The sequence below is a fragment of the Chaetodon auriga genome, chromosome 7, assembly GCF_051107435.1.
Source record: "Chaetodon auriga isolate fChaAug3 chromosome 7, fChaAug3.hap1, whole genome shotgun sequence".
In the NCBI taxonomy this organism is placed as follows: domain Eukaryota; kingdom Metazoa; phylum Chordata; class Actinopteri; order Chaetodontiformes; family Chaetodontidae; genus Chaetodon; species Chaetodon auriga.
In genome coordinates, this window is record NC_135080.1 from 15,670,166 (window position 1) to 15,684,606 (window position 14,441).

At 42.4% G+C, this 14,441-nt stretch overlaps 1 protein-coding gene across 2 annotated transcripts; it reads right to left on the reverse strand.

The window, feature by feature from the left end:
* Nucleotides 1-1,048: 1,048 nt before the first annotated feature.
* zbtb38 (zinc finger and BTB domain containing 38) lies at nucleotides 1,049-12,536 on the reverse strand. Of its 2 annotated transcripts, none has more exons than XM_076735947.1 (2): nucleotides 12,260-12,536; nucleotides 1,049-5,412 (listed from the first exon to the last, which is right to left on the reverse strand). In XM_076735947.1, exon 2 carries the CDS (start codon nucleotides 5,410-5,412, stop codon nucleotides 1,732-1,734), a length of 3,681 nt encoding a protein of 1,226 aa, XP_076592062.1. In that variant the 5' UTR covers nucleotides 12,260-12,536; the 3' UTR covers nucleotides 1,049-1,731. The 2 variants fall into 2 exon arrangements, with proteins under 2 accessions (XP_076592062.1, XP_076592061.1); XM_076735946.1 differs by lacking the exon at nucleotides 12,260-12,536 and adding an exon at nucleotides 8,813-9,538.
* Between the last annotated feature and the right edge of the window lie 1,905 nt (nucleotides 12,537-14,441).

Below are 14,441 nucleotides of genomic sequence, written 5' to 3' on the forward strand. Positions count from 1 at the left end.
AACATGGGTCTGATCCTCATCGCTGATAGTAGCCGAGTCTGAAAGGGCAGTCAGGTATGCTTTCTAACTTTAAACGCCCTTTTCTGTTTCTTATCTCAGTCTCCTGTTGGCATGTGGCACACACTCCTGCACACACCCAAGCAATAACATAATTTAGATGTTTAAGCTCATTGATGTGGCACACACTTATCAATAATTCAGAGGTATATGACCACTTTTAAACTCTACAGTATGTCAAAACTTTGTGACATCAGGACTGTTAATGTAGAATATATTGTGACTTTGGCCATGTAATGCAAATCTTTGTATTTGTGTCTTTCCCTTATTAAAATACACCAAGATGTTGCATAGGTATCTTGTATTTTATTAAAGTACAAAGGTAGCTTTTGTGAAGTATAGTTAGCATGTGCCCTTTTCAGCAGTATGTTGAAGTTATTGCAAATATATGTTCCCACTATACTACTAGGATATGAAGATTTTTTTTAGCATCTGTAGGGTCACATGAATTGTTGCTGTTATTGTTATTAATGTGTAATCACCGTCTATTAAATGACACACTACCTTGTGATATGAGAGAAAATGTTGCTGCCATGGCATCATCAGTGTGTTGAACTACACCTTATATCCCAAATTTGTGATCCATCTGTTACATCCCAAGTCTTGGAAAGAAGCAAGAAAACTTTAAAAACATCTGGAAATTGTGTCTAGAGGCCCAGCTCTAAATACAGATGCAGTTTGTGTGGAAGAATGAAGGAATGAACTTCTCAGATGGGTTGCAGGTCCCTGAAGGACCAGAAGGAGCAGATAACGACCATGTGGCTTTATGTTTAGGAAACTGTTTGCTCTGGAACAGGTTTTGTGACTGTTAAAATCTTGCTATTTAAATTTTCCCTCATAAAAATCTCTAAACTTTAACTACATGACTTTTGGTTTCTGCAAGTATTCATTTACCATCTGTATTACAGGATCAATAAGTGCTTATCAGTCAGTATGGTGTGTTGCTCAGTAGTCATCTCTAAACAGGCTCATGGAGGACAGGATGGAACTGTTTAGAATATCAACAACATTTATTTAAATAGTTTTACATGTTTTATACATAAACACACAAAAGTTGTGACTTTAATCTCAATGATGTCATGTGTTCATTATAAATTAGAATTGTATCAATGGTGCTTAAAATTGAATTATCAAAGTACATAACCAACGGATTAGCATAGTCTAACTATAAAGTGCAACTCACCAACATGGCCAGTTAACTGAATGGGAGATTCAAAAATGTGACAGAATTCATATTATTTTCCCCACACATATTTTAAAAAGTAAAGATGTAACCAGACTCGACAGCTTTTCAGTCGTTGAACACAACCTACCCCTGTCCTGAAACTGCACACTGTTTGAAGAAAGATAACCAACATTCGTGTATTTTCTTGAGGTTAGTCATGTCACTGAGTCTGCTGTATATGCATAGACAATGGACAAAGTACAGTCTGTGTCATAAGGTCTGATATATTATCCAAAAAATATCTTATACAAAGGTGAAAAATCACTCCGTCATTGAGTTTAGGGAAGAAATTGTCGCCTATATCCTCATATTCAGTGTTGTCCATTCAAGAGATTTTATTAAGCTCAGCTGCAAAGACAACACAACTCTTACATTTCGTAACCAAGCTAGTGGTTTGAAGTCAACTTTCAATTTCTCTTTTGCCTATCAGCCACAGTCCTCAAGGATCTTTAAAAAAATGGCTCCTCTTTGCACCTCCATTTTTCTGGCTTGTGTATGGAAATGTGGGTACCTTTAGTTTCAGAGTCATTTCTCCTAAACAGTTTACAGGACTTCTCACGGTCATTGTGACTGGTTGTTCTTGGTCCCATCAAAATATCCTTGTTGCTGTCACTGTCTTTGTCACTGGCTTGCTTTTTTGGGATGAGATGCATAGAATGCTGTGCATTGATCCTTTTCTTTGCCATTTTATGTTTCACCTTTAAGGGTGTCAGGGAAAGCAGTGGGTCAATGCAAGGCGAGAATGGACTTTTAATGTTGGAATATGACACGTCTTGGTAGGTAGACATAAAATCAGTTGGATCCTCGGTTTTAGTCTTAATTTTATCGGTGGAAAAATGTCCTCCTTCCAGTCTTTCACTTTTTATGTCAGGACCCCGTTGATTGTCACTGTCTTCTGTTTTGATGGTGTCTTGGTTATTGTCTTCACTCAGGTGTGCTGAGTATTTAGGACATGGTGTCAAGTTGTCATAATTATATCGCTCATCATTTGTCTCCTGGTGTTTTTTCTCATGGCTCCTCTTGGTGGCAAGGTAGAGAAAACGCTGGGGACAGAAAGAGCAGCGATACTTCTTCTCCGGGTTGGGGCTGCGGGGTGTATTATCGAAGCAAGAGCCATTTTCCATACAGTTGCTGCAGATGTAATCACCACCGGCAGGTGCCTCACCAGGGGGACCTTGTTTACCACAGGTCCGGCAGAAACATGGGTGGGAACCAATAACATGAGCTCTCAGACCAGTCTCTGTGATAAAAGAGCTGTCACAGATGTCACAGTTGTAGGTGGCCCTTGGGCTGGAGTTCTTGCTAAGGCTACGTCTCAACTCTCCACTACCACCTGAGATGCTCCCATCTGTCAACCAACTACTTTTATCGAGGTGGGCCTCGGTGGCAGCAGTTCTTTCTGCAGATGTTTCAGGATAACGGTGAAACAAAGCTTTTCTGTGCTTTAATCTCAACTTCTTCCTTTTCTTTTTAGCTTTGTAAGAATAGTAGGGGCGCCAAAGCATATCAGCTGTGTCACAGTCATTGGGATCATCGTATGTCTCTGGCTCTGTGGTGGCAGTGACTTCTGGTCTGAGGCGGAGTCTGGGGCTCTCTGAGTTTTCCCTTGTTGGAGGACACTGACTCGGGCTCTCATCACTCAGTTTTCTGATTCTTCTTTTCTTTCTGGGAAAGAGCTTCGATCCTTTGATTTGGCGGCGGATGATGGCTTCATTGCCTATTTTGACTGTTATCTGACACAGTGGCATGGATGCACCACCCACAGATGGACCCGGGCATGCGGGTTTGGCAATATATGTTTCTGTCTTGGTCCCCACCATTTTATCTTGCACCAGTTTCTCATTGCTTGATTGAAGTATCTCCTTGGTCATATCCTCAACTCTTTTTGCAGAAGCTGATAGCTCACCTAACTTCTTAACAGTGTTCAAAGAGTTAAAGAATGGCACATTATGACTGATGTGCTCTGAGTGACTAAGTACTGGAGAATCATCTTTGTAACCCACTGCAGGAGACTCTGTAGCAGGTTGAAAGGAGAAGGTACTGTCATAGTTAATGAAGGGTGAATCTCTGTTCTCACCCTCCTTTCTTGTGCCTCTTTGAATTTCCAAGTCACTGTTCAGACTTTGGTCAATATCTTGGTCACATGGCTTGTCAAAGCTGATGCGAGGCATGACAGGTGCCACCATCTTTGTTGTTGCCATGAATGTCGGAGGGAATGGACTGGTATCAGGGTGGCTGATCAGACCATTTTCTTCAAATGGAGGGATAAGAGAGTTGCTGTCTACTGGAGCTTGGTCACCTCTTTCAACACTCTCTGAATATGTCTGACTGTATGTCTTGTATTGTCTCTTTCTAAATTTCATAGGCAGAAGCCTATAGAGTTTGATTGGATAAACGCTGGCTTTCAGCCCACCATTTGCAGATTTTTTCTTAACAGCTAGGCTGGGATCAATGCCATGAAAAGACTTCTGATGGTTCTTTAAGATATAATATGTCATGAATGTCTCCAGGCAGAAAATACACTGATAGCGGCGTTCACCTGTATGCCAGATTTCATGCTTCGTACGGTACTCTGCCAAGGCAAACACTTTATTACAGTAATGACAGGGATAGGCCCTCTGCCAGGAATGGACATTCTCGTGCCGCTTCAGACTGGAAAGGGTGACATAGACCCGTTTACACACACTGCAGTTGTATCTCCTCTGACTGCCATCTGGCCTCACTGCCCTCTCATCCAGTGGAGGCTCTGATTGGTCCACTTGAAGGGGTTCTGGGGTGTAAAGGGTGGAGAGGTCAGCAGCAGGAAGCTGTGTTACGATGCTCTCAATGTTCGGCATGTCGTCTGAATGGAGATCCACCTCTTTGGTTGATATGTCAGTAACATCTAGTTTAGGCGGGCCTCGAGCAGCTTTGGGGCAGACTTGCTCGTGGTTGCGCAGCCGTTTGAGGTGTATGAACTTTCTGTGACAAAACTTGCAAAACAAGTGACTGACAAAACGCTTTTTGTGTACCTCTGAGTGAATAGTGAGAAGAGCTTTATTTGTGAATATCTCTGGACAGTGCTCACATCCGTAGATTGAAATGCTGTCCTCTGTGTGAGGAGAAAGGGTGGGTGGACCTAACTCCATTTGAGCATTGTCAGTGGCTATAGGTAACCCCGTGTCTGTACTTCTTTCTGTTTCTGCCTCTGAAAAAAGTGGAGGTGGTGTCATGACTGCAACAGGCGCTCCAGAAACACCATCGGGTAATGTGGGATTTATTGCATTTGCTTCATCTGTTTGTGGTTCAGCTGGTGTTGGAAGTATACTTCTACCCAAAGAGTCTCTCAGCCTGTGACGCTTTTTAAGCGGGCCTGCGTTCCTGTAAATGAGCTGCTTTGACTGTGATATTGCTGGCTTACAGACCTTCCTGTTGTCCCACTGACTACTATCTTTGCCTTCAGTAGATTTACTCACTGCATATGAATGCTCTGAGAGGGCTTGGGTTGTCTCATTGTCCCCATTAAGGCATGAGGTTGTGTGGCAACTTGATGGGAGCTGTCCCACATCTGGTGACTGCCTCTCCCCATTGGTTTGAACCAGAGGGGTGAAAAGATTGTTCCCAGGGCACACTTCAGTGATAGAAAAGGCATTGGTAATGCGTGGCCCTTTGGCACTGTCTATCTCTTCAGGCCTGGGAGCTTCCTTCTTTGTTTTTTTAGACAAAGGGGCTGTGCTCAAGTCTGTGGATTTAACACATTCGTCCTGCTTCTCCTGTTCTGCAAGCTTCTCTAAAAAAGGAATTCCAAGTCTTTTTCCAGCTGCTACTAGCCCCCCTGTGTCCTCAGCACCGGGCGATGTCACCTTTGAGCAATAGATAAAGTTGAGGATACTGGCGAACACGTCAGACTTCAGATCCATCAGCTCCAGCACTTGGCTAGAGCTCCATGTCTCCGGAGTTGTCAGAGCATTCCTGAAGTACCCGCTGCAGGCTGCCAGGATGTTCTTGTGGGCCCGAAACTTAACATCCTCCACCACAATGGTAACATCACAGAAGAGGCCTTGTGAGCGCTGCTCATTGAGTTTGCTAAGCACAGTTTGAGGGTGAGCACTATCCATCAGCTTCTGAGTGCATGGGGACACAACAGTCATCTAACAAAAAAGAGGAGAAAAAAACATTTACATCAGATTATTACAAAATGGTTAGAAAGATCCAGAAGATGTGTGTGTACATTATGTATTTGAAAATATTTTAGCTCTTCAGTATTCTATCACTAGGTGGCAGTAATGTCCTGACAGATTACCACACTGTTGGCACTGGAGCTCAATGCTTCTGATGAATCAAGTCAGTGTAATCTCCATCCTGTTTCATTAAAAAAAAAAAAAAAAAATCCCTGCATAAAGTTTAATTCTTAATGAATGGATCACATACTGATCTTATGACAGACTGGATGCTCATCAAAACCCAGTCCATCATTAATTGTGGGCACTTTTAAATGAACTGATTCAGGATTGTGCCACGACTATCTGAAGTCTCTCCCCTTCTTTTGTTTTCTTTTATCTCATTCTTGTGTAGAAGAGGCCTTTAATCATGCCTAAAGGCTAACTGAGACATTGTTAAAATCCTCTCTCATTGTAATATTGTAGAGAAGACCTCATTGATGGACTACAGTAATAAACATGCATTTGTTTTTGATGTTTGTTTTCAGGAACAGGTTTGTGTTTGAAAAGGGTATTGTTTCAAATCCCAGCTAACACAAGATATGTGGGAGAGCACGCAGATATAACGGTCAACTACACACTGCATTAGAAAAACACCCAGGTCAGAGTGTGTCATGCAGTTCCTCAGAAATACTATGAGAATGAATGTTTAGTCAAAGGACAAAGGGCACTCAGTGTCCGTCAAACATGTTGCCTCTGGTCAAGAATTGTACTGTGAAGGTTGTAAATCAAAAGGTCTTGGACATAATGACCTGATATATGATCAGAAATACTTCCTATATGCAACAACTTTTTGTCCGCCCAATAATTTATTTTGTTCAATAGCCGATTTTCTCTGCAGATTAACTTAACTCTTAATACATGGAATGTTCTTGTCATGTTGGTTATGCACTAATTCCATCACAAGTCATGAGGAGACTCATTTTTCAACAATAGTGCCCTGAATACAAGGGAAGTCTTGGCGTGCACCTGGTAAAATATGCCATGACTGCCTCAGACAAAGATTTTTTACTGTTATTCTGTTATTATAATTCAGTATTGGCGGTAATCATTCATCGTGCTCCCACAGCTCTGCGCTGGGTCTGGTTCAGTTGTCAAGACTGTCTTATTCTTCTCAAGGCCTAGGTTAATGTGAAAATGACATGCAGACAGTTGCACATGGATGACTCATATGTTCCCTTCTTCATTCGTCTGTCAGTCGGCAGTAGAGAGGCATCCTTTCACTTGCCTCACATACAGATTTTGTCAACGCTAGCGACAGGGAACAGTTAATGAATGCCTCATGAGTGAAATGAAGGGAGGGCCGCTGAGGTAATGTAGCACAGAAGTAAAATAATCATTGCTTTGAAAAGCAGAAACATTAACATCTGTGACCTATTCGAAGTAGCTGCCATGCTAATGATATTGTAATACTAAATGGTAAATCGACTGCATTTATATAGCACTTTTCTCATCTAACCGTCACTCAAAGCGCTTTAAAACACAAGCAAGCATTCTCCCATTCACTCATTCAAAGGAGCTATTCAGGGCTCAGTATCTTGCCCAAGGACACTGCTACATGCCGACTGGAGGCGCTGGGGATGGAACCACCGACCTTTTGATTAGTGGACAACCTGCTCTCCCTCCTGAGCCATAGGCGTCTTAATCTTAAAAGATAAACATCTTAGACTTCGAGTGGTTACACACAGGCACACACCGCTGCACTGTTTATGCAGGCAAAACAGATTTCTGGTCAGACAGGGAATGGCAGCTTTTGTGTATTGACAAAGCAGCATTTGTGGATTGTTCTGATTTTAACAGTGAACTACAATGATCTACAGTCTGCGACTCTGAGAGGAAGCTACAATTTATTCATTCTCACTTTGAAAGAGGAGGTAGCACTCAGCACGGTGTTCTAATTGTGGCCTGCTGGTATCAGAGTCAGCATGGACTGAGTTTAGACTGAGTCATTTAGCATGTCTCATGTAGCATGATGACTGTGCCTGCTAAGACACACGCGTGTTCTTTACCTTCTTGTTCTTGTAAGTGATGAATCATCGCACGTGCATCATTGTTATTTAAATAAGCTCAGAGAGAAGTTAGCACGTCACATAGTCGTTATTTTTTCACCGTCATTTCTGGCTGCAGTCAAAGTCATACAGGCACTGCAGTCAAAGTCATTCAGCTACTGTGCGATTTAGCGTGAGATCACGCTTTTCTTTCCTCTGGACATGCTTTGACTATCTGCTACCCTGGAGGCTACGCAGCTATATTTAGCGTCTCCCTGTTGTAAACCTTGTTCTGCATGCTTACTCGGAGGAAAACAGGAGGAGAAGGGTTTAATTTGTCATGATCCAAATAAGATTTAGTCTGTGAAAATTATACGATAGTCTCAAAATATATTCGATTAACAGGTAGTTCAATTTGATATCTAACTTTGTTTCGTGTTTTGCTTATTTTTGTCCTTAGCATTACGCACTGTTTGATTTTTTTTTTTTAAAACAGTATTTTTTGTTTACACAAAGGTGTTCAGGTTGTTTACCAGCGATGTCATTTCATATGTTAGTTTGTTTTTTCCACTCATTTCCAATTTTCTGTTGGTGCAACAAATACAATATGGCCGCCGTTCTTTAAAGCCTCTCAGACTCCTGAAAACACAGCCAGCCTCCTGCCTTCTTTCTCAGACAGGCCTCCGTTGTCATAGCAACATGCTATGGCGCAGCACTTATTGGGATTCAGCTGGATGGCATGTGACTGTATTAGCTGTCCGGGTATTCGGTCCCCTCTCTCTCACAAACATCCTGCCTTCTCTGAGAACCTGCAACACACAGCAGTCTACAGAGCAATCAAGGTTTGCCTTTGTCTCCGCTTCAATGTACTTTGTATATCTGTATTAGTCTGTGTGTCTGCAGCAGAAATGCTACCCAAAGGACTTTCTCATCTGATAACAGCAAGTGCGGTGCCTCTGCATTTATACTAATGTCTCAGTTTGCGCTGTGTACAGAAACAGGTTCATCTTTTCTTCTAGGTTGTCATTTTACTTTCATTTTTAACAATTTATACCAATTGTTGCGGTTTATTGCCACCACATGCTGAGCGGAAATTTTGAATTTGTCACCAGGGCTTATGATTTTGCCACACCCAACTTTACCTTCAAAGCTCATGTGATATCTTTTTGTAAAATAAAAATCCCCACATACTAAACCACAAACCATGAAATGACAGTAGAGCATACAAACAGTCTTGTCATACAAAGAGCGAAATGTCAAAGCAAAAGCCACTTCACGCACGTCTGCAAAGCGTACTTCCGCAAAAACAGGTCATAAATTGAGGGAAACCATGCAAAACATACCTTAGTAAATCAGAGCAAATGATGCAGGGCGAACAGGAAACATTGTCATGCAGTATCCCTTCTCTATAGCTCTCAATATACCCAACTATACATGGAAAACAGTTTCGTGAGAGCAAGGCGAAAGTATTTTTTTTTCTATGATGGTCGCTGAACAGTGGTGTTGTCAGAAGCAGAGCTTTTTCTGACGTCTTTCTTCCTCTCCCTCCCTCTCTGTGTGCAGATGACTCCAGCTCCAACGTCCTTCGCCTCTCTCCATGCAGCCCAGGTCCTGGGCTAGATCTGCCCTGCTCTCCTCTGACTGTCCCTCTTCTGTCCTACTACAGCTATAGGAATAACTCACAGCGTGTTGCTAAACCGGAGCATGGGTCTGCCTTTGTGCTAGCTGGGCATCTGAAGCGTTCGTTCTGGAGCCACTGAGCAGGAAACGGCAACTTTTATTAAGCATGGCAGAGGGCTGTAGGGAGAGCGGAGAGATGCTCGGTGCTACATCACACACCAGCTCTGTGCTCGATGCTACAGCCACAGAAAATGCTCAGCTGCATTGCTGGTGGTAGCGTAGAGCGAGGGGTGCAACAGATGCCGTATTAAATCTCCCCAGCACCACACCAGCCAGATCCTGATGCATCGGTGTTGACCAAAAGGAAAGATGTCTCTTGCTCGAAACAGAATTATCTGTAGCCTTCATAGAAACAACATGCACCTTGAATGCGTAACGCTACACCATCTGTTCCATGCTTGTGCACACAGACTCTGTCTGTGCAGCAGTATATTACATCAAAGCCCTTCGTCCGTGCTTACGCAGTCACTGTGGTTAGGTAACGCAGAACCCGAGAGAAGATGGCACTGACTACTGTCCTATTGTGTATCACAGCAGTCACAGGACAGATGTTCATCAATGCTTTTTCTCACATTTGCCGTCAGCGTGCACACTGAATGCAACGCTGAGAGGGAAAAGAGAGTCCTGCTATCAGCAGGGACTCTCGGTATACCTATATAGAGGCTGCTGATTGATGCAAAAGCAGCAGATGCGTCAGCACTGCAGACGAGGGGGAGGGGAGGAAGCTGAACCCGACATGGCACTGCAAGCCTCTCGCTAGCCTCTGAGGACGGAAGCAGCTCCTTTATTTACACAACTCAGTGTAGTCATATGACGGTGTAGGTCTTCTCCTCACACTGCCTGAGACCCACAGTTTCAGTGCCATTTTAAGATTATGCACAGTTGAGTTCAGACAAAGTAGCAGGTGCCATAATATTATGCATGCGCTCACTCATTAACGTAAAGAAAGGAAATGTGCTACTCAAGGATTGGTCGTGCTTCCGCCTCGACATGCATTCAATGATCACCCTAAATCTTAGTTGCTGTATTGTCGTGTCCCCTTTTCTGTATTTGACATATCACATTATGTAGGTTTCATGAATACACAATTAACTACAGGCTCAGTCATCTATTTTTGGCACTGACAGCAAGACCTGCTCACTGGAGGACCCCTACAGCAGCCTGAGGGAGCAGCCAGTGTTCAAGCTTGTCAGGTAGTTAAACCTTAAAATGTGTGCCACACCGGGCAATACTGGTATGACACCCAAAATTTAAAAAAAAAGAGATAACAATTCAAGTAATGAGGCAATTGTGGCTTCAGTGCATACCTTCTGTAATTCAAGCCAGAAAATTGAAATTTGGGAGACTAGAGGGGAGCCTGGCTAGAGTTGAAGTGGGATGAATATGCAGCAAGCACCACAACTGGCTGTGATTTCCAGAGACTTATGTCAGTCAAACATACTCGAAATTGTAAATTCACAGTGAAGACACACATTAGAAGAAGTCAAATGAACTAATGAAACCTTGTGATGGCCTGTCAGGTTGTATCTTGCCCTTGGCTGCTGTTGCTTTGTTTTGTGTTTCCCTTCAGGTCCTGGTAGCAGGAGTTTACATTAGTGCAACTGGGAGCACCTGACCAGTCCATCCAGAATGCATTTAAAGATAAGCCATCCCCATTTTGTCTCCGTCACTGGCTCTTCCTCTTGAACTACATGATTCCTTTTGTTTGGTTTAGATGTACTTCTCTTTATTTTACACCATACAACACTACACTTTCATAAATCCACTCACTAACACTATTGATTAACCATTTCATGCATTCAGTTTAATGTTGCCTGTTTCCCTTTATGTAAATAAATATGATTGTTCTTCCCAGTACAAGTGTGTGCAATTGCAATTATATTTAATAAGAGTTTACTTGGAGTTTTTTTTTATTTACTGCAGTATATTTGGGGTTTTCTCTGAGCAAGCGTCTAAGGCCTTGACCACATGTATTCAGATACTCCCCCCCTTAAAAAAAATCTGTCTACACGACCTTTCATTCGGAGCATGTGTGGTGAGCTTATTTTTCTTTGGCGGTAATAACCTAAAAACACAGACAATAATAGCTAATTAGTGCAGTGCAAACCAAACATAAACTAACCATTTGTCTGCCATGCTCTTTTTTGCATGCACACACACATACACAGAAACCTACGTTTTGAAGAAAAGCACTTTAGAAGGAAAGTCTCTGCTTCAGTGACCTAAAATGCTGTACAAGTGTGAACGAGAGGCTCAAACGCAGAGCTAAATGTATTTTTTTGCAAAATACCCATATGTGGTCAAGTCAAGATCCAAACCAGGCAGTACATCAATGGAATTTAAAGAGAATATACGGTACATGTTCAATTAGTGTACTCATTTCCAGTCTTCTGCACTAACTTCAATGACGTGAAGTGAATGCAGTTTTCGATGTGGGGCAGACTATATGGGTTGCTTCTTTGTGCAAACCACTCATGCTCATAGTCCTGTTTCGGTACTTATAAAATCACTAATTTGTATGTACAGTACGTCCTGCATGAGACGCACCCGTGGTAAGCCAATAAAACAAATACTTTTCAATCTTTTTTTAACTCCAAAACATTGTCCCATAGCAGAGCATTGAGACGACTGTACCATTTTTAACTGCCGAGACCATCCTTAATATTTTCCGTTTAGAGGGTAGGGAACCATTATTTATGTTAATTAAAGATCTGGGAAACTGTCTTCCTCAATGTCAGGTTAAATTTGGAATCAAAGCTACAAATGGAAAAATGTACCGCTCGTGCTTAAAGCCTTAGATGTTCCTCTGTATAGTGGATCATGTGAAGTATTTTGTAAGCAGCACGCTGTCACTCGTACTTGATATCACAGCCAGAATGTGTTCAAAATCACAGGACAAAGTTTATAGGCCTCTGTGCCTCTGATGCTTCGTAAGCTCAGCTGTGGCCTGTAGAGACGCTGATCAGCAGGGAGGCACAGACTGTAGTAGTAGGCTGAGTAGGCCTCATCCTCATTCTCAAAGCATACACACTCTTAGCATACAAAGACACTCATCCCTGGTAGCACTTATGTTGCTGCCTGAACAAGCACTCGTACTTTGAGTTGCCTACCAAAATGTGTCTGTGCGGAAGGTCCTGCTGGGCCTGTCTCTGCCGCTGTGGATGTCTCTCTGGTGTTTGTTTAGGAGGAGGAAAGGAGAGTGACTACCCGGCTCCCGTGCTCCCTTTGGCCTAGATTAGGCCTTTACCATCTTTCCTCTTCCCTGCTGTCTGGATGTTGCCCGTGGACTATGGTTCTCTGGCTGAGGTTCCTTGTTCGTGCTGTGTGTAGTTGCCTTCTGGAGGCTGCTGCCACTGCTGCGTCACTCCCGCTGCATCACTGACCCACAAAGAGGAGCTGAGAAGGAGGGGTGGCGTAGTGAATGTGTGGAGGCAAGGGATAAGCAGAAAACAACCGGCACTGCTTTACACTGCTCCGGCAAACAAATGGATGAAGCTTCCGCTCTGCCTCAGTTTGGGGCCTAGTTGCTGCTGTGGTATTCAGGAAGTGGGTCGGGAGACAGATCCTTTATTGTTACGTAATGAATATTTTTCCTCTCAGACCAGACTCAGCTGAGAAGGCGGTATCCAATGTTCAGAGGCTAATAATAGGCCATAGTACCTACCAGTCAGGGCTGTAAGCAGTTATGTCAGATCATTCCAACACCCAGCTATCATTTGAGCAGGGGACTATTTCATATTTGGGGGAAGTTGTCTCTTGTGGAAAATGACCCGCATTTTATACTGGCAAACAACACTTTCTTCTCACCCTTTAACACAGGATAATCGAATAATTTCTATTGTGTCATCCTTTTGTGACAATAAGGAACGAGAGCAGTACTTTAGTATGTAGCTGTCTTGTTAACATTTATTGTACCATATGTTGTTCCTGATCCACTAAAGTACCTGTGAGAAACAGAAGAAAAACAGCGCATACCTTTGTCTTACGCTACTGTAGCTTGCTTGTGCAGGTTTCAGGTGTGGTTGTACCGGTGTGGCAGATGCCCAGTATTTGTACAAGGTCTCAATCCAGAATACGCATGTTGTACCCTTTAGGCCTGGATATGGTAACTAGAATTACACTTGTTTTGCACACGTTACCCAAGGGTTTATTTGCTTGATCCTCCTCCCATCATCTGACTCAAGTTTTCATTGCCACGTTGCTCCCTCTGCTGGCTGCACAATTAAACACAGCACAGAGACCATCCACAAACCCAGGTTGACTGAAGGCAGAGACAACATTGTGTGACGAGGGCAACAGAGGGCGCAAGAACAGTTCACCGGCAAATGTAAACAGGAAGTATGTGTTGAAACTGACCATGTACCTTGATATGATGTCAGCAGGACTCCAGTTGCTTCATTTTTTTTTTAAATAAGCCTTTTGGATCAGGTTTTTCAAATTTATCATTCATGAAACACAATGCGACACTGTATGCTGTATTATAAAGCATGGTAATTTAATTTGCTAGAAACATTACAAAATGTAAAGTTATACATACAACATACATAATTTGCAGGTGATGGCATCTATCCATTGAATACTTTTGGTAATTATTGCTATCCAATGTGTAACAAGAAATTAGTAACGTATAAAAATGCTAATTTGTTTTGAAGAAAACTTGGCACTTTTAAACCAATCAAATATAGATTTTCGAGACAGAGACCGAGAGAAAATAAATACTACCACACCATTTCTTGGGAGCTGTGTGGATCTTACTACTTCTTTTTTTTCTTTTTCTTTTTCTTTTTCTTTTTTTTTTTTTAGCAAATGTGTGGTCTCTCAAATGATAGATTTCCTATAAATCAAATGCTGAGCCCAAGTTAAAAAATGTTTTCAGTGTCACACAATGTGTTCTGCTGCTGTGACATGCAAATGTCCCCCTGCGGCCAAATAAGGTATCTGTCTAGATGATGAAACCTTACTCTTTAGCACTGTCTGATTCAGGAAGTTGTGATGGGATGTCCTCAGCTCTTTGAGTGCTGCATCCCTGCCAGAAAGTCAGAGAAATCTTCCATGATCTCCATATTATCTTAAGTTAGACAAAAATAAACAGTGAGGGCAGAGACGAGGTATTATGACTCATGGGAAACACATTGACTATCATGTCAATCTAAAATTCTATTTAGGCTACGTACAATAATATGTGTAGGAACAAATGACCCGTGGGGACATAATTTTCACCCACTGCTATATTTATTTTACAAGCCTTTAATTTTTCAGGTCGTATAGGTTACTATATACTTTGGCCTGCAA